This window comes from Lagenorhynchus albirostris, chromosome 4 (genome assembly GCF_949774975.1).
Source record: "Lagenorhynchus albirostris chromosome 4, mLagAlb1.1, whole genome shotgun sequence".
NCBI classification, from domain to species: Eukaryota; Metazoa; Chordata; class Mammalia; order Artiodactyla; family Delphinidae; genus Lagenorhynchus; species Lagenorhynchus albirostris.
The window spans coordinates 41,487,127-41,508,245 of NC_083098.1; the positions used below are offsets into that span (position 1 = coordinate 41,487,127).

A 21,119-nucleotide genomic window follows, 5' to 3' on the forward strand; every position below is an offset into this window, starting at 1 on the left:
GATGAAGTGTATCAGTTAAAAAGAGAATAAAGCTGTTAGGGTGGTAAAATAGAAGACATGACCTGTGATTTATTAGAGAAATGATAGTTTCCTAATTTTTTAATCTTTACCCAAAGAAATGCCTAGTATAAAACACAATGGTTTGAATTTTCATTTCACATGAAAGAATATGTAGAAGAGGTGAATGTGTATCTGGACTGTACTCATGTAAGAATTCTTCTAAGGGAATTTTAAGGTCATTTCTGAGTAAGGAGTAAGATAATGGGGATTTAATCAATGCCATAAATGCAGTCATCTTTCCTATTAAGTAATAGTTAACACTTAAATAGCATTTTCTATGTGGTAGACAACAACTCTATGTGATATTATTATTATTAGCTCCATTTTAAAGATGAGGAGACAGGGTCAAAGGTTAACCAACTTGTCCAAAGTCATCTATATGGTATGTGGCAGAGTGGAGAGTTGAAGCTTGGCAGTCTGATTTCAGGGTATGTGCTTGTAATATTAACAAAGAGAAGAGTAGTGGAGCAGTGGTAAAAAAAACAAAAAAACAAATGGGATTACAGAAATGGGAGAGGTACAAAGACGAGTCAAGGAACACTAAAGGGACAAGGAAATACTTCCAACCCCCTTTTCCTCCATTCCTCCTACCACTAGAGAAGGCTTTTGTAGTTGTTGGTTGTAGAACTCTAATTACATATAACAATTTATTGGTACCTGCTGGGGATGGGGAGAAGGGTCAAGTTGGTATTACATTTGTACTTAAAAGAATGATGATGATTGAAAGGAGAATGGCCATGGTGATGACTATAATCTTTTTGAAGTGTTTCCACCATATCCTCCCAAGAATCTTTCTTGTTTTTTGGGATTCTTTGGCCTGAAATGAAAATAAACACAAATTTAATGTTTTCTTTCCATTTCTGGATTAATGTGCACACTACAATACTTATTAGAACGATTTAGAAGAACAGATTTAATTTGGGTTTGACCAATCACAAAAAGTCTCAATAAGTCTGAGCAGCTGTTATAAAATGATGCACCAAGATTCTTTATTGTGTTCAGCTATACTTCTATTGGCTTTATTAATTTTGTGACCTTGAATAAGTTACTAACTCTCTGAACTGGTTTCCTCATCTTAACATCATGATTTTACTTAAATTCCACTATCCCCTACAACCCTATTTAAAATTGCTACCCCATCTCCATTCCAGAAGCCCTCTTCTTCAATGCATTATTTTTCTCCAAAGTACTTATCTCTTATCTAACAATATGTACATTTTACTTACTTGTTGTTTGTTGAGAACGTAAGTTCTATGAAGGCAGGGATTTTTTGTCTGTTTCATTCACTGCTATATTCCCAACAGCGAACAACATAGAGCAGGTGTTCAATTATAATAGTATTTGTTGAAAAAATGAATGACTAAATCTATTAAATGAGGATAGTAGTATCTGCCACATAGTAGCCCAGATTGTGAGGATTAACTGAGGTAGTGAATATAGTATATCGAGACTGGATATAAGAATAAATTATGCCATTATTATAATTAATATTTTGATGAATAATGAGATGGACTTCGTTAAGTACGATATAAAAAGTTTCATATCTTAATTAACCTAAACAAAATAGCTCACTTTTATTAAATTTTATTAAGATTATTGAAAGAATCCAAGGAGCAGTGGAGAGAAATGAAACACGGTCACATGAAATTGTAAAATCCTTCCCCCCCCCATCCCCTGAAGTAAGCTTTATTGTTTTCATTTGGTCTACTCCTTTTTATTTTTAAAATATATGTAACTGCTTTTCCTATAGCGTGATACAAATAAATTGCTTGATGCTTACATGGATTTCTGCTATCTGCCACCTGGATGAGTAAAATTCTAACATATTTCAGTTATCTTTCTTCGTGCAACAGATCTGCTTTTTTACTCTCAGTATATATGGTGATTTTCCAAGAACAAAATCAAGGTATGTACATGATTACAGTGCATGCTATAAATGGCATGAGTCCTGGTGTGCCACTCAGATGGTCTCATGACTAGTGTATGACAAGTTATGGGAGCCCCAGGTTTATATATCCAAGATGCTGGTGGTTATTCTCAAGGATCTGGTGTATGGAAGCTACTGACTATATATACTTTCCAAGATGTTATAATTTATTGAATGCTTAAAATGCAGGTACTATAGGACATGCATTATATGTATTTTTGCATAATAGTATGCAATACTTATAATAACCCTAGGTGAATATTCCTGTTTTATAGTGTTGAAGAAAATGAGGCTCAGAATGGTTTAAGTTGCTTGCCTCAGAGTAAGTGGTGGAGCTGGAATTCAAATCTAGAATTGCATGACTATACTGCCTCGTGTAGAAACAGTGAATTAAGGTATAAATGGACTTTATATCTTTCTCTTAGACTATTTATTCTCTTTTATTAATGTAGCGTGTATATATAGTTTGAAAAGTCAGAATTCTATAAGGCTTATGAGTAAAAACTGCATTTTCCTGCCCTGCTCCTCTTCACCCTGATCCTATTTTTCAGAGGTAATCACTTTCAGCTCTTTTTCGTGTGTTTTGTTAATTGTTGTATCTCTATTTCCTGGAACAGTGGTTCTCTCCTGGGGATAATTTTGCCCTCCAGAGGACGTTTGGCGATATCAGGAGACATTTTTGACTGTCATGACTGTAGGGGTGCTACTGGGCATCTAATGGATAGAAGCCAGGAATGCTGTTGAATATCCTACAATGCATAGGATAGTCCAGAGTGTGCCACGGCTGAGAAACCCTGACCTAAAACAGTGTCTGACATGTAGTGGGTGCTCAGTAAATACTTGTTGAATGCACCTCATTTAGCTGTTTATTTTTTCCTGCTGTTTGTTTTCCTCTGTATTGCTAGAAACTATATATATATATTTTTAATTTTTTCCTTGCGGCACGCAGGCCTCTCACTGTTGTGGCCTCTCCCGCCGCGGAGCACAGGCTCCGGACGCGCAGGCCCAGCGGCCATGGCCCACGGACCCAGCCGCTCCGCGGCATTTGGGATCTTCCCGATCCGGGGCACGAACCCGCGTCCCCTGCATCGGCAGGCGGACTCCCAACCACTGCGCCACCAGGGAAGCCCCATATATATATATTTTTTCTTGATTTTTCCTGTTTCCAACTATAGAAAAGGGGATATAACTCCTACCATACCTCCAAACCCCCCTTCCCCAAACACATACCTTTCCTATTTGTGTTTAATTAAAGCTTTGTAACTATTCCCTGAGACATGGAGCATATTTGACTACATTGACTTTGGTGTATAGCTTTTTGGTTTCTCTAGAGCTAATAATAGGTAGATAGTTAAAATGTTTTCATTTATTAGTTTTTAATCTACCAACCAGTAATTCATTCCCAAACTTTCCAGAGGAGCTGGAAAATATCCTTCCTTTGATGGCTCCTCTGTTGGATCCTTCTGCTGTATCTTGAAGTTCCTCACAGAGCCTTTTGATCTACTCCAGTGTGGTTTGGTTGGGGTCTAGGTTTGCTATACCTATAGCTTTAATCTTCAGATCTTTCTGCACCAGTATCCTGGGAATGCCCTTCTCTTGTGCTGGGCCTTTTGTTTTTTCAGTCTCATTTCGTTCCCTTTCTTGATTTATTTCCTTCTGTTGGTGAAAAATTTCTGCTGAAAACTTCTTAGGAAGGGTGAGTGGGAGATATGTTTCTGAGAATTTACATGCCTAGAAATGTCTTGATTCTACCCTTGGTAATTTGGGTATAGAAGTCTAATGTGGAAATCATTTTCCTTCAGAATTTTAAAAGCATTCCTTCATTTTTGTTTAGCACCCGTATATTGCTTTTGCAAAATCTGTTATTCTAATTGCCAAGTCTTTGTTTTTTCTCTCTCTCTAAAAACCTTCAGAATCTTCTCTTCCTTTTTAACGTTCTATACTTTCGAGATTACATGCCCTGCTATGATCCTCTTTTGTTGTTCATTGAATCTGTAAATTTATGTTATTTAGTTCTAGGATTTTTTCTTGTATTAATCTGATTTTCTCCCCTCTGATTCCTTCATTTTCTTTTTCTGAAAATCCTGTTATTCATATGTTGGATCTCTTACACCGATTCTCTGTCTTTTCTCTCTCTTTTTGCTCTGCTCTCTGAGAGAATATCTCAACTTTATATTACAATCATTCTATTTAATTAAATTTTACTGTTGTTTTAACTTCCAAAAGATCTTTATGTTCTATGAATAAGCTTTTACATAGCTTTCCATTCTTGTTTCAGGGTTGTACAATATTGTCTTCTATTATTTCTCCGAAGACATTAGAGAGGTTTTTTTTTTTAAAATAAATTTATTTATTTATTTTTGGCTGCATTGGGTCTCTAGTTGTGGTGGGTGGGAGCTACTCTTTGTTGCGGTGGCTTCTCTTGTTGCGGAGCACGGGCTCTAGGCACACGGGCTCAGTAGTTGTGGCTTGCAGGCTCTAGAGCTCAGGCTCAGTAGTTGTGGCGCATGGGCTTAGTTGCTCCGCAGCATGTGGGATCTTCCCGGACCAGCAGCTTTTACTGCTCTAATGAGGCTCGAACTTGTGTCCCCTGCATTGGCAGGCAGATTCTTAACCACTGCATCACCAGGGAAGCCCTGTTTGCTTTTTTTAAGTGAAGTATAATTTACAATATTGTGTTAGTTTCAGGTGTACAGCACAGTGATTCAGATATACATACATATGTATATGTGTGTATATATATATGTATATGTGTGTGTGTATATATATATATATATACACACACACACACACACACACGCACATATATATTCCTTTTCATATTCTTTTCCCTTATAGGTTATTACAAAATATTGAGTATAGTTCCCTGTGCTATACAGTAGGTCCTTATTGGTTATCTATTTTATACATAGTAGTGTGTTCATGTTAACCCCAAACTTCTAATTTATCCTTCCCCCCGGAGAGACTTTTTTTTTAAATGAAGCTTTCTTTTGCTTCTGCATTATCTGTTTTGTCTGAGTTCCTTTTTTCTGTTTACTTTGATTTTTTTTTTTATTATAGAGATTTTTCTCAAATATCTCATGATCTAAAATGATGATTGGAAACTCCATATGAGTGAGTGAGGGCTATCATTTGGTGGGCTTCACTATAGGATAATCTGGTATGAACCTGACTATTTCATTGGGGGAATGCCTCAATATCTGTAGGTCAGTATCTGTAGGTCTTTTTTCCTTGGCCTCGTGAGTTTTCTTAGGGAGGACTTCTCTAATCTCCTGCCTGGGTGAAGCTGACTGGGAGAGAGGTTGGGGAATGGTCACCCTATTCAGGATGCAGATTTTTACTTAGTCCACCTAATTTTAATATGATGGTCACTCTGGCCTTAACTGCACCTGGTAAATGAGTTTAGAATCTCTTAGGTCTTTTGTCTTTAGATAATACAATTTATTATCCTTTGTCAGGGGTAAGGAGAGGAAACTGTGGCTGTAAAAAGTCGGGAAGGGGCTCTACAGGTAAAATGTTCCTTTTAAACACATTATACCCAATCTCTTCTTTCTAGACCCATACTGCTTTTAGAAGTACCGTGTGTCTCCTTTTAGAAGTACGATGTGTGTCCAATTTATGATCCTTTCCAAGGTTCTATGGCCTGGATCATTTGGCATCTTAATATCTTCTGCTATAAGCTTGTTTTTCGAACTTTTACTGCTCTAATGAGGCTATTAAGTACTCAGAACCCATTTTCCTAGCTTCCAAAATTTTGAAATTTCTTTTCTCTTGTTCTTTTTCTAAAATATCCTAGTGGTTTATACATTAAAATCTCTAATTGTTGTTTTTACCTATCATTTTATTGGAGTTTTGAGAGGATACCAAAATAAATGTATATGTTTAATCTGCAAGTTAAAATCCATGACCCATATTTATCTGTAGGCAGACTGACAGAAAGCTTATTGGCCTACTTTTTGTTAAAAAGCCAAATCTGCTGTTTAAGAATAGTTGGGTCTTTTACAAAAAGATCAAGAGAGAGAAAATTAATTTAGTTAGGCAAAAATAGAGGGTTTAGTGAGAATGATTATGTGATATCTGTGTGAAAATAATCTGAGAACAATTGTAAAATATTTCAGTTAAATTTCATCTTTATTTTTTTTTCCTTTATTTTATTTTTTTGGCTGCATTGCGCATGGCATGTGGGATCTTAGTTTCTGGACCAGGAATCAAACCGGCAGCCCCTGCAGTGGAAGTGGGGAGTCTTAACCACTGAATCACCAGGGAAGTCCCAAATTTAATCTTTTATTGAGCTGCTTCTACTCAACTGGCTTCAAAGAGGAAGTCATTTTTCCCCATGTAATCATGAAAATACAATATATACATAAAAGTGGGATTTGTTTGGAAGGAAAGGCAGTAAAGTGAAAAAAAATCTCAATTTTTTTGCTATAACTTTCTGGGATTTAGATGTTGCCTCTTTTCTGATAAGAAAGAAACATGATATAATCTAATAAAGTAATAGATCCAGTGATATAGTGGATTATGTAACCCTATAACCCTGCCACTATTACTACTCAGAAATGCTAGATAAAATATAAGAAGCAAACTTTTAAATGCATAACTGATATTGGAAGAAAGTAAGAGTAAGGCCAAGTGCAGGAACCTAGGAAAGCAGTGAGAAGTTGCACTGATGGTGCAGCTCCTCTGGATTTGGGAAGGTGATGATGTTGGCCTCTGCCATGCAGGCAGGGCTTAGGATTTAGTGCTCACAGCGGGCTCACGTGAGGAAAGCAATGAAACTACTCAATTTCCATCCTTCCTGTTAACTAGGCTCAGAGCTTTGGAGTCTTCCTTGACTCTCTCTCACCTCATGGCCAATCTGTCAGCAACTCTAATTCACTCCACCTTCAAAATATATCCAGAATCCAACCACTTCTCATCACCTATATTGCAGTCAATATTCATTTAGTGTTACCTACACCTTTACCACTATCTATATAGTTCCTTTAGAATTTCCTTTAGTGATAAACTTCCAGATATGATAAAGACAGCCAGCTATCCACTGAAGACTTTGAGTTCCCCTTCCATAATGTAGAGTTGTTGCTGGCAAGAGACTGTCCAATCACAGATCACATTTCTCAGGCCCTTCACCCCACCCCTTGCTGTGTCCTCTCTCTACCCTATGTACCTATGCAAAGCTAAAAGACTAATTCCTACCAATAGATTGTGAGTAGAAATGATGGGTGTCACTTTGGGGCTGAACTGGCTCAAAGCAAATGTGCTTCTTCCACTCCCTGTTTAACCAGCTGCCACCTGAAATTGAAAGATTCTGAGGGGCCATAGGCAATGACAGAGTCACAAAATGGAAAAAACTTGGGTTTCTGGATTACCCTGTGGAAGTCTGCTCACTGAAAGCCTGCCTTATACTGTTATACAACCGAGAAATTAACCTCTGTTGAGTTAAAACACTGAAAACTTGAGGTATGTTGGTATAGCTAATGTTTCTCTAATAGTGAAATTGTAGTAGGATGAGATGTTGTTATTATCAATACAGAACTCTAAAACATGTAGCACTGGCTTAGCCATCAGGTGGTAGGCACAGAAGAAACTGATATTAGAGTCTGGAAAGATAAAGACCAATGCTCTTCAGGGTAAAATATTTGCTAAAACTATTGCCTGTGATAATTTGGAAGGCAGGCAAAATACTACTGAGTCTGTCCTTTTAGAAGAAAAGGTTGGAAAATAGAAAGGTAGTGTGAGTTCTTGTTACTGGCTACATTTAGCAAGGCAGCAACTGGCTGGTTTGCAAGAAGAAATGAAAAGGAATAGAGAGACTGCAGAAATGTGGAACATTGGATGAGCTGATGGTTTGGGGGCCCAAATAATAAGACATTAGATTAAAAAGGCCTTTTAATGACAGATGCCCATTAAGATTCTACCCTTCCTCAATTACAACCCCCCCCAAACCTATTAAAAATGGACAAATGACTTGAAATGCAAGTCAAAGTAAGATACCACTTCACACCGGTAGGATGGCTTTAATAAAAAAAAAAAAAAGGAAAAATAACAAGTGTTGAAGAGGATGTGGAGAAATTGGAACCCTCTTACATTACTGGTGGGAAGGTAAAATGGTTCAACCACAGTGGAAAATAGTTTGGAAATTCCTCAAAAAGTTAAAATAGAATTACCATATAATCCAGCAATTCCATTCCTATGTACATACATAAAAGAATTGAAAACAACTATTCAAACAAAAACTTGTACACAAATATTCATAGCAGCATTATTCACAGTAGCCAAAAGGCAGAAACAACACAGATGTCCATCATTTGATGAATGGATAAACAAGTTGTAAATCTATACAATGGAATATTATTCAGCCAAAAAGGAATTAAGTACTGATACATGCTACAACATGGATGACCCTCGAAAACATCATGCTAAGTGAAAGAAGCCAGACACAAAAGATAACAGATTGTATAATTTCATTTATATGAAATACTCAGAATTGGTAAATCCATAGAGACAAAAAGTAGGTTATTGGTTGTTAGGGGCTGGGGAGTAATTGCTTAATGGGCATGAAGTTTATTTTTGGGGTGATAAAATGTTTTGGAACTAGATGGAGGTGGTGGGTACACAACATCGTGAATGTACCAATTGCCACTGAATTGTATACTTTAAAATGTTAATTTTTTGTTATGTGAATTTTACCTCAATTACAAAAAGATTGTGCCCTGCATTAGAGATCAGATTAAGGGTATAAGCTTCCTATCCAACCAAGCCTAATGGCCTCAAGGTAGTTGCCTTTAACTTGAGAGGGAGGCATGAACAAGGAAGCAAAGAAAATACATATTGGAAAGGATAAAAAAAATCCAGTCATTTTTCATATATGATGGCATTTCTATGTAGAAAATGCAAATAAGTCCACAAACAAACAATATTACCATAGCAGAGTTCAGCAAGACTTGGGATACAAAATCAGTATGCAAAAATTGACTGCGTTCCTATTAACCAAAAATTTTTTGAAAATGTAGTTTAAAAAATATCACATACAATAGCAACAAAAACAGTAAGATATCAAGAAATAAATCTCAGAAAAGTTGTACAAGACCCTTAGGGGAAAAATTATAAAACTCTACTGAAAGATTTTGAAAGAGACTTAGAAAAATGAAGAAACATAGCATGTTCAGAGAAGGGAAAACAGTATTTTAAAGGTGTCAGTTCTCCCCATATTAATGTAATTCCAACTAATATCCCAAAAATTTGTGTGTGTGTGTGTGTGTAACTTGAGATGTAGAATCTAAAATTCCCCAAAAGAGAAAGAAGCAAGCCTTGCCAACATAATTTCCAAAAAAGAGAAAGTAGACGAACTTGCCCTGTAAGATATTAAGACTTCTCATAAAACCACAGTAACTAAAATGGTGTAGTACCGGCCCAAGGAAATAGAAATAGATCAGAAGAATATAATACATACGAATCAAAAGAACGAAAATTGTTTACATATGAAAACATTATATGTGGCAAGGCTGGCATTACAAACCAAATGGGAAAGTCTGAGCTATTTAATAAATGGTCATTTGGGCAACTGGTTATTTATACAGAAAATAATAGAATTTGATTCCTACCTCATATTTTATGCAAAAATAAAACTCCAGATGTTTTAAAGGTTCATGTTTAAGAAGCAGAAATAAAAACTTTTAGGAGACAATATAAGAGTATCTTTATAACCTGGCGAAAGGAAGGCATTCTTAAGACACAGAAAGCATAAAGGACAGGACTGATACATTTGCCTACATGAAAGTTAAAGACATCTGTCCTGATAAATGGATAAAGAAGAAGTGGTACATAAATACAATGGAATACTACTCAGCCATAAGAAATGAAATAATGCCATCTGCAGCAACATGGATGCAGCTAGAGATTATCATACTAAGTAAGTCAGAAAGAGGAAGACAAATACCATATGATATCATTATATATGGAATCTAAAATATGACACAAATGAACCAGTCTATGAAACAGACTCACGGGCATAGAGAAAAGACCAGTGGTTGCCAAGGGGGAGGGGGTTGGGAAGGGATGGATTGGAGGATGGGGTTAGCAGATGTAAGCTCTTATATATAGAATGGATAAACAACAAGGTCCTACTGTACAGCACAGAGAACTATATTCAATATCCTATGATAAACCATAATGGAAAAGAATATAAAAAAAGAATGTATATATAGTTATATATGTATAACTGAATCACTTTGCTGTATAGCAGAAATTAACAGAACAGTGTAAATCAACTACACTTCAATAAAAAAAATAGTAAAGAGAAAAGACTTCTGTCCTAAAAAAGACACTATACACAAAGTTAAAATCAATCCACATACTGGGAGAACATATTTACACTTTCTACAACTAATTATTAGGATGAAGAATTATATACTCATTCATTATTCTAATAGTTATAAAATTAGTATTTTATATATATATACTAAATTATTAAAAAAGATAAGCACCCCATTAGCAAAATGGGCAAAGGATATCAACAGGCCACTCACAGAAGAAACGCTAATGGTTAATAAACAAAAATTGCTCTCTGTCATCCCAAATTAGGGAAATGCAAATCAAGACAATAGTTACCTTCTTTCCCCTACCAGATTGTTAAAAGTTATAATCTAATAATCTCAGGTTTTGGAAAGACAGTGTGGAGCGACGGGGCCTCTCATACAGCGCCGATGGGAGTATAAACTGGCACGACACTTTGGAAAGCAATTTTGAAACATTTGGCTAATTCAAAGGTGCACATATTTTAAGATCCAGCAATTCCATTTCTATGTATATATTATAGAACAGTGGGTCAAAAATGGGATCTAGCATCCCAGGGGGTTGTAAAAGATGACCCACTGGAGAGCAGGAAAATAATATTAGAACCATATCTATTTGTTCATTTTAATCTAAAAAACAAGAAGGAAATGAAAATATTTAAAAGTTAACATATGGATAGGCACTGACATTTTCCCTAGGTATGATGTAAAATGGTAAATCATGAAAGTTAAGATGTTTTGAGGGTAGAGGGGAAATTCCACAGTGATGCAGAGTTGGCCACTGCGGACCCCTTTGTCCACTCTCTTGTAGTGTATTGCAATACCTACAATTTATATGGGTAAGTGAATTATGGGTAATACATGGGTAATATTATTTAGTTTTAACTAAGCTAAAGTAGACATGTGGGTTAATTATACTAACAAGGCAAAGATAAACAACAAGAAAATGACAAAGAGGATATATCTCTGCTTCTAGTTTGAACACTACCTGCCATATTTAGAGACTTAAAAAATAGTCACTTGTAATCAAATCTGACTTTTAATCACACTATCATTAAAATACATTATTAAAATTTTTCTTAGACAGTTTTAATATTCTTAAGAAAAATTATTTAAAATTTATTTTAATTTATTTAAAATTTATTTATTTCATCTTTGTCTCATTCTTTTAATTTCTATTAGTATGTTTTAATATATAACATTACTATCGAAGAATATATATAATTTATATATATTTAAATGCATTCTCAAGAATATTTTATGAATAAGTATGCATGATCAAAAAACTCTATAGACCATTGTCTTAGAAACATTTTGTAAATGTGTACTAAAAGACATGTACAAGGGTGTTCAGTGCAGTGTTGTTCATAATAAAGAAGTTGGAATCTACGTTAATATTTATTAAAAGGGGAAAGGATAAGTATTTCTGTATTTCTTAAAATAGTAATGATATGCTGTCAGTAGCTAAATTGATAAATTAGAGCTAAGTGTATCAAAATGAATACATTTCAAAAACATGATGTTGAACTAAAAACTCAGGTTGCAGAAGGATAGGTTCATTATAATGTCATAAATACAAAGTTTAAAAATGCAAACCAATACTACAGATACATATATAGCTACACATATATAGCAGAGGAATCAAAACATGCATACAAATGATTCAAATCAAATTCACGATAGCGGTTCTTCTGGTGAGGGAGTGGAATGGGCTTGGGAAAGGTACACAGGGGACTTTAATTTTATGTATAGTTTTATTTCTTTAAGAAACAAAGGCCCAAACCAAATGTGGCAAAATATTAAGTCCAGATAAAGCTGGCTGATGATTACAAGGGTATTAGATATATTATTCTCAAAACTTTTTCATAGGGACTTCCCTGGTGGTCCAGTGGTTAAGAATCCGTCTTGCAATGTACAGGACGCTGGTTCAATCCCTGGTCTGGGAACTAAGATCCCACATGCCCCAGGGCAACTAAGCCCGCGCCACAGTTACTGAGCCTGCTTGCTCTGGAGCCCGTGCGCCTGTGCACCGCAGCAAAGAGCCTGCACGCCACAACAAAAGATCCTGTGTGCGCAACTAAGACCCAAGGCAGCTAATAAATAAATGAATATTAAAAAAAAACCTTTTTCACATACTTGAAATAAATGTTGAATGAGGTAAGGAATTTTCTGACTAATTTCAAAATGCGTTGTAAAAATGTAGATACTATCAGTTATCCACTGTTTGGCTGTTATGCTTTATCCGTCTATTATGACACTTAACACATACTTTATATTGCAGTTAGGTTTATACAAATATGTCTCCTGCAGTAGATTAAACTGTGGCAAGTATCTTATTCCATTCTTTTATCCCTGAAGATGACAAGCATAATATCCTGTATATAACAGGCCCCCAAAGAATGTTTATTAATGAACAATGAATGGATCTAAATGGCTTGGACAGTTTTATCTGAACTCTTGTGTTATAACTCTCATAAAGACAACAACTGCAATGCTAGACAATGATTTACTTTATTAATTCTTCTTTGTAGATTATACAAACTGATGTGACATCTTTTTCCTGCTATAAAAACAATGTAGAGGATTGCTTTGTTTAAGTAAGTAGTGTTTGATTTAACTAACATTGAGTGCTTGTTTGCTGGGGTTGTGGCTATCATATTCATCCTTATTATTCTTAGTGCCTATTATAGAGCCTGGTAGACAGTAGATCTTCAAAAGATATTTGTTTAATTGATCAATAAATACAAGGTGCAGGGATGGCATAGATGAGACAGGCATAAACTCAGTCTGGGCAATGGATGAGGAGATGATTCTTGAGTTGGGTTTTGATGGATGAGTAGAAGTTTTCCAGGGGAAGGAAAAAGAGGGAACAGTATGCATAAAGGTGTGAAATAATGCAACAGGTATTTTGGAGAACTACAAATAGTCTGATATTTTTTGAGATTTATAAACTACAAGACATGACCTCTGGGTGATATGACTGGCAGTATAATCAGAAGAAAGCTCATTAAGTTAGGGAGGTTGGACTCTACCCTGCTTGGACAAAGGGGCACCACTAGAGGGTTTCAAAAAGGCTATAGATAACGCTCATACTTGCATTTTAAAAGAATACTCTAGTGTCGGTATGGAGGATGACTGGAGCAGAGTAGAACCAAAAATAGGGAGAACAATTAAATCTGGGAATTACCATAGTCAGACGAGATAATTGATCTTGGAGTGAGACAGTGAGTGGCACTGGGATGGGCAGAAGGTGTGTTTAAAAGAGATTTAGCTATCTGTGGAATACTATTTAGCAATGATAAGGAATAACATATTAACACACAACAACATGAATATAAAAAACATTATATTAAGTAAAAGAAGTCAAACACAAAAGACTGTATTGTATGATTCTATTCATATGACGTTGTAGAAAAGACAACACTATAGTGACAGAAAGCAGATTAGTGGTTGGTTGGGGTCAGGGTTGGGGAAGAGTAAACTACAAAGGAGGGCAGATTTTAGGATGGAAGAGCTAGTCCGCAACTTGATTGTGGTCACACAATTGTACACAATTACCACAATTTGTCAAACTCCACACTTAAACTGGATGAATATATGTGAATAATACCTTGGTAAATTGTTTTGAAAGGTGAAAAAAATGAGGCTTAGAACAAAAAAGATTTAGGAGGTTGAATCAATAGAACTTGATGAGTAAAAAGTAGTGTGTATACTTTGCTTTATATGGTGGCTGTGTTTGTAGAAAAGATCTGTAAAAATAAAATTTAAAATGCTCAAAGCGGGGTAATTCCCTGGCAGTCCAGTGGTTAGGACTCCGAGCTTCCACTGCAGGAGGCACAGGTTTGATCCCTGGTTGGGGAACTAAGATCCCACAAGTCGCGAGATGTGGCCAAAAAAAATGCTCAAAAGGAACTAGTGAACACTTGGTGATTGTTTTAAAACTATTTTCTAATAGAGAATTTCAGACACATACAAAAGTTGACAGGATGGTATAATGAACCCCTGTATACTCAGCAACCAGATTTAACCATTGTCAAGTTATGGCCAATTTTGTTTAATTTATACACCATTCTACTCCCCCACTCAAACTATTTTGAAGCAAATCTCAGATGTTACAAAATTTCATCTGTCAACATTTTAGTATGTATCGCTAATAAGTAATGACTCTTTTAAAAACATAACCACAATGCCATTATCACACCTAAAAATTAGTTATATTCCTTAACCTCATCTAATATCCAGCTAGAGTTCAAATATCTATTTGTCTCATGAAGTTGTAAATTTTCACTTTTATAGTTTGTTTGAATCAAAATCCAAATAAGTATCACACATTGCAATTGATATACCTTCTAAGTCCTTTTATTGGTAAGTTTCCCTCTCCTTTTTTTCCCTTGCAATTTATTTGTTGACTAACCTGTGTGTTTCTTAATGTAAGAAACCCTTCTGTTACACAAATAACCACTTTCTACTTTAATGGGCTTTAAAATTTGGATTGTTTTATAATTATTCTTTTAATATTTTAGTTGCACTTCAATAATTTTTGATAAAGCCATCATTTGGTGACATAGGATTATCTCACCAAGTGTCCCAGTATGTTTTTGCTTTTGGCAGTTTGTCTCAAGGGCAATGATCCTATGACTTAGAGCACTGTTTGGGTATTAAGACAGCCATGTAACACTCACAGTTGTTTGCAGATCATCTGTTCTGTCAGTGAAGATATTCAATCTTTCTTCTCTTTCCAAAATTTTATCGATATTTTGGGTCATAACATATTTTACATCAGTTACTTGACTCTTCAGTGCGGATATCAAGTTGTCCTCTTGATTTTTATTGTATTTCATCTATACAGAAGTGAAATATAATATACATTTTATTTTCTATAAATGAAATCTATTGTAATATGTTGTACAAATTAGAACAAAGGTGTCAAAGGCTCATCTCACTTGTATTTCAGCATAAGGAATCAACTAAGCCTCAAACTGTCCTACCTGAATCATGCAGAAAAAATGGGGGGTGGCAGGAGAGGGTATATATCAATGTATTCAATCAGCAGTGGATTTTTAAAGAATTTAAATTGTGTATTTATTTGAATAGACTTTTTAAAAGAGCAGTTTTAGGTTCATGGTAAAATTGAGTGGAAATTACAGAGTTCCTGCATGCTCCTTACCCCCCATACACGCACGGCCGCCCTCACTATCACCATCCTGTGCTTGAGTGGTCCATTTGTCACAATGGATGACCCTATGTTGATGCATCATTATCATCCAAAGTCCATAGTTTCCATTAGGGTTCACTGTTAATATTGTACATTCAGTGGATTTTGACAAACGTCTAATGACATGTTTTTGTCATTACAGTATCATACAGAACAGTTTCACTGCCCTTAAAATCCTCTGTGCTCCACCTATTCATACTTCTTTTTCCCTGAGCCCTCGCAAAAACTGGTCTTTTTACTGTCTCCGTAGTTTTGTCTTTTCCAGAATACCATATAGTTAGAGTCATACAGTATGCAGTGTTTTCAGATTGGCTTCTTTCACTTAGCAATATGCATTTAAGTTTCCTCCATGTCTGTTCATGGTTTAATAGCTCATTTCTTTTTAGTGCTGAATAATAGTCCATTGTTTGGATGTACTGTAGTTTATCCATCCACCTATGGAAAGACATCTTGATTGCTGCCATGTCTTTGCAAGTATGGATAAAGCTGCTATAATATCCACATACAGGTTTTTGTGTGGATATATAATTTTCAACTCCTTTGGGTAAATACCGAGGAGCACTATTGCTGGATCATATGGTAAGAGTATGTTAGTTTTGTAAGTAACTGCCAAATTGTCTTCCAAAGTGACTATACCATTTTGCATTCCCATCAGCAGTGAATCAGAGTTGCTATTGCTCCACATCCTTGTCAGCATTTGGTGTTGTCAGTGTTTTGAATTTTGGCCATTCTAATAGGTGTGTTAGGGGTATTTCATTGTTGCTATAATTTGCAATTCCCTAATGACATACGGTGTTGAGCCTTTTCATATGCTTATTTGCCATCTGTATATCTTCTTTGGTGAGGTATCTATTCAAATATTTGGCCCATTTAAAAAATTGGGTTGTCTGTTTTCTTATCGTTGAGTTTTAAGAGTACTTTGTATATTTTGGGTTATAGTCCTTATCAGATTTGCCTTTTGCAAGTATCTTCTCCCAGTCTGGGCTTGTCTTCTCATTCTCATGACAGCTTCTTGATCCCGTTTGACAATCTCTTTTAATTGGTGTATTTAGACCATTAACTTTTTAATTTTATTATAATTTATTTATTTATTTATTTTTGGCTGAGTTGGGTCTTCGTTGCTGCGTGCGGGCTTCCTCTAGTTGCGGTGAGCAGGGGCTACTCTTCGTTGTGGTGCGCGGGCTTCTCATTGTGGTGGCTTCTCTTTATTGCGGAGCACAGGCTCTAGGTGCGCGGACTTCAGTAGCTGCAGTGCGTGGGCTCAGTAGTTGTGGCTCGTGGGCTCTAGAGCACAGGCTCAGTAGTTGTGGCACATGGCCTTAGTTGCTCCACGGCATGTGGGATCCTCCTGGACCAGGGCTTGAACCCATGCCCCCTGCATTGGCAGGCAGATTCTTAGCCAGTGCACCACCAGGGAAGTCCTAGGCCATTAACTTTTAAAGTGATTATTGATATAGCTGGATTAATATCTACCATATTTGTTACCATTTTCTATTCATTGCTCTTGTTCTTTGTTGCTATTTTTGTCTTCAACTCTATCCATATTAAAAATGACCTCTACATCTGGAGAAAACTGTAATTTGAAAAGACACATGCACCCCAATGTTTACTGCAGCACTATTTACAACAGCCAAGACACAGGAGCAACCTAAATGTCCATCGACAGAGGAATGGATAAAGAAGGTGTGGTATATATATATATATATATATATATATATATATAATGGTATATTACTCAGCCATAAAAAAGAATGAAATAATGCCATTTACAGCAATATGGATAGATCTAGAGATTATCATACTAAGTGAAGTAAGCCAGACAAAGACAAATATCATATGATATTGCTTATATGTGCAATCTAAAAAAAAAAAAAGACACAAATTAACTCATTTGCAAAACAGAAAGAGACTCACAGACATAGAAAACAAACTTATGGTTACCAAGGGGGACAGTGTGGGGAGGGATAAATTAAGAGTTTGGGATTAACATGTATACACTACTACTTGTAAAATAGATAATCAACAAAGACCTACTGTATAGCACAGGGAACTACAGTCAACTATATTTAATGATACTCAGAGTACTCAATACTTTGTAATAACCTGTAAGGGAAAAGAATCTGAAAGAGAATATATATATATATATATATATATATATATATATAACTGAATCACTGTGCTGTACACCTGAAACTAACATGGCATTGTAAATCAACTATACTTCAATAAAAAATGATCTCTAAGATATAGTGTTATATTTAAAAAGTAAGCTGCAGCTGCAGAAGAGTATTAAATAATAACTTATCAAGCACTTAGTATGTGGCAGGCACTGTTTTAAGCACTTCACACGTATAGTTCATTTAATTCCCAAACCATTATATAAAGTACTACTCTTTTCATCTTTTATTTTCTAAATAAGAAAACTCAGACTGAGAAAGTTAATATATTGCCCAATGTTACACAGCTAGAGGCAAAACAAGGATTCAGACTAAGAAGCTCTAGAGATTAAGCCTTTACCTATTGTACTAATGATCACAGTTTTGTGAATATATATAAATAAATAAATAAATAAATAAATAAATAAATAAATAAAAATAAATAAATATATATATAAATTCTGGAAGCTTACACACCAAACTGTTAAGAGTGTTCACCTCAGGGGGGTTTGATTGAGATTGTAGGAGATATTTATATTTCACTTTTTATACTTTTGTATTATCTCACTTTATTAATGAGCATTATTTTTAAATCTAAAAATGATATTAAAATCCCCTGCTCTTTGGCAAGTGATCAAATCCACCTTAAACAGAACTCTGATCTTGGTCACTGGACCATGCAACTTACAATTAATGTTCTGTGAGGAGCTCACTAGTTGGAATGTAGAAAAGAGGGAATTCCTAGTTGAAATGTGTCTCCCCAAAAAGATTCTTTTAAGTCCTAATTCTGGATACTTGTGAATGTGACCTTATTTGGAAATAAGGTTTTGGTGGCTTGTGTTAAGAAATGTTTAGTGGATGCTTCTATGGCTCATGGGTTAAAATTTTTTATTAAGACATAATCAAGTTAAGATATAGCACAGGGAACTCTACTCAGTGCTCCGTGGTGACCTAAATGGGAAGGAAATCCAAATAAAAGTGGATATATGTATATGTATAACTGATTCACTTTGCTGTACAGCAGAAACTAACACACACTGTAAAGCAACTACACTCCAATAAAAATTAATTAAAAAAAGACATAATCAAGTTAAGATAAATGGTGAATCTTTGATTTTTCTTTTTATTCCTTTTCTCTTTTTCTCTCCTTTTAAAAAATGCTTAATCTTTTAAGATTAAGAGACTCATCTAAGTTTTGTTAAGATAATGTATTCATAGTCCATTCAATGGCATTTGGTACATTTATATATATAAATATATTTAAAACTCTCTCAAAACTACTTTTTTTTTTGCTGTGTGCATTTTTCTAATCATAGTATAAAAAAGTCAACACCTTTTATAAAATTTTCTACAGATAGGAAGCGCACCAGGTTAGTTTATACATGTTAAATTTCTTTGATGTCAGATGTGTTAACTGCTTAAAATGTGCATATTTTCGCAGGGTTTTCAGGAGCTATGTTAATTATATATTTTAGCTGTGTTGAATATTGCAGAATTCTCCATAAGAGAATATACAAATTTAATATATCTATCCTTAGTTACTTCTTCAGGCATTGTGGTGGACTCACCCTGTGGGGACCCCCACTGAGTCACATCTTTATAAAATTCCCTCCCCTTCAGTGTGATCTACCCCTAACGAATGGAAGCAAAGGTGATGAGGTCACTCCTGTGATTACATCATATTATATAATATTTAGCAGACTGGAGTGAGAGATTCCTCTGCTGGCCTTGAAGAAGCAAGCAGCTGTGCTGAGGACGCCCTTGTGGCAAAGAACTGCTATCAGTCTTTAGGACCGAGGGTGTCCTCCAGCCAACAGCCAGCAAAAAGCTGCATCCCTCGCACAGCTCTTAGGAAATAAATTCTGCAACAATCTGAATGAGGCTGGAAGCAGATTCTTCCCCAGAGCTTCCAGATGAGAACATAGTCTGGCTGACACACTCACTGAAGCCTTGTGAGACCCTGAGCAGAAAACCCAGTTAAACCATGCCTTGCTTCCTGACTCATAAAAACTGTGAGATAATAAAATGTGTGTTGTTTTAGGCTGCTGATTTGTGGTAATTTGTTACCATACAAATTATTTATTTATTTATTTTTGGCTGTGTTGGGTCTTCGTTTCTGTGCGAGGGCTTTCTCTAGTTGCAGCAAGCGTGGGCCACTCTTCATCGCGGTGCGCGGGCCTCTCACTATCGCGGCCTCTCTTGTTGCGGAGCACAGGCTCCAGATGCGCAGGCTCAGTAGTTGTGGCTCACGGGCCTAGTTGCTCCGTGGCATGTGGGCTCTTCCCAGACCAGGGCTCGAACCCGTGTCCCCTGCATTGGCAGGCAGATTCTCAACCACTGCGCCACCAGGGAAGCCCACCATACAAATTTGTTACCATAAATAGAAAACTAATGCAGGTATACTTAAAATATTTTATTATGGAAAAGTTCAAACATATACAGAAGCAGAGTGAATTGTTTAGTGTACCCATCACCTACTTTCAGCAGTTATCAACACATGGCCAATCTTATTTCATCTGTACTACTACTGATTACTCCTTCCCCAAATGTATTATTTTAAAGCAAATCCTAGACAGTCTATTATTTTAATCTGTAAATGCTTCAATCTGTATCTCTAAAAGATATGGCCTTGTTTTTCTTAAAAAACAAAACCACAACATCATGATCACATCCAAAAATATTCCTTAGTATCATCAAATATTTGGTTTGTCCCTTATACACTGACGATGGGAATGTAAATTGGTACAACCACTGTGGAAAACAGTACGGAGCTTCCTCAAAAAAATAAAAATAGAACTACCATATGACCCAGCAATTCTACTCCCTGGTATATATCCGAAAAAAACCCAAAACACTAATTTGAAAAGATACATGCACCCCAATGTTCATAGCAGCATTATTTACAATAGCCAAGATACGGAAGCCACCTAAGTGTCCATCAACAGATGAATGGATTAAGAAGATGTGGTAAAAACAAAAAAACAAAACAAAAAGAAGATGTGGTATACATATATACAATGGAATACTACTAAGCTGTAAAAAACAATGAAATATTGCCATTTGCAGCAGCATGGATGGACTTGGAGGGCATTATGCTAAGTGAAATAAGTCAGACAGAGAAAGACAAATCCTGTATGATATCACTTACATGTGGAATTTAATAAATACAACAAACTAAGGCATATAACAAAAAAGAAGCAGACTGACAGATATAGAGAACAAACTAGTGGTTACCAGTGGGGTCAGGAAAGGGGAGGGGGGTGAGGTAGGTGTAGGGGATTAAGAGGTACAAACTATTAGGAAAAAAATAAGCTACAAGGGGGCTTCCCTGGTGGCGCAGTGGTTGAGAGTCCGTCTGCCGATGCAGGGGACGCAGGTTCGTGCCCCGGTCCGGGAAGATCCCACATGCCGCGGAGCGGCTGGGCCCGTGAGCCATGGCCGCTGAGCCTGCGTGTCCGGAGCCTGTG

The 21,119-nt window shown here is 36.0% G+C and overlaps 1 protein-coding gene and 1 long non-coding RNA gene across 2 annotated transcripts in view; one reads left to right on the forward strand and one right to left on the reverse strand.

Annotated features, from left to right (window-relative positions):
* Positions 1–718: 718 nt before the first annotated feature.
* LOC132519260 (uncharacterized) overlaps positions 719–21,119 on the reverse strand; it is a 31,281-nt gene continuing 10,880 nt past the window's right edge. Inside the window, exons 5-6 of the mRNA XM_060147193.1 lie at positions 14,964–15,122; positions 719–877 (exon numbers count right to left, since the gene is read on the reverse strand). Of these exons, the coding sequence (XP_060003176.1) occupies positions 740–877; positions 14,964–15,122 (297 nt within the window). The 3' untranslated portion in view covers positions 719–739. The remainder of the gene's footprint in view (positions 878–14,963; positions 15,123–21,119) is intronic.
* Positions 1,600–2,662, forward strand: LOC132519259 (uncharacterized). The gene is made up of 3 exons (XR_009540131.1): positions 1,600–1,966; positions 2,263–2,382; positions 2,605–2,662. It is a non-coding gene; the product is annotated as an uncharacterized LOC132519259 (long non-coding RNA).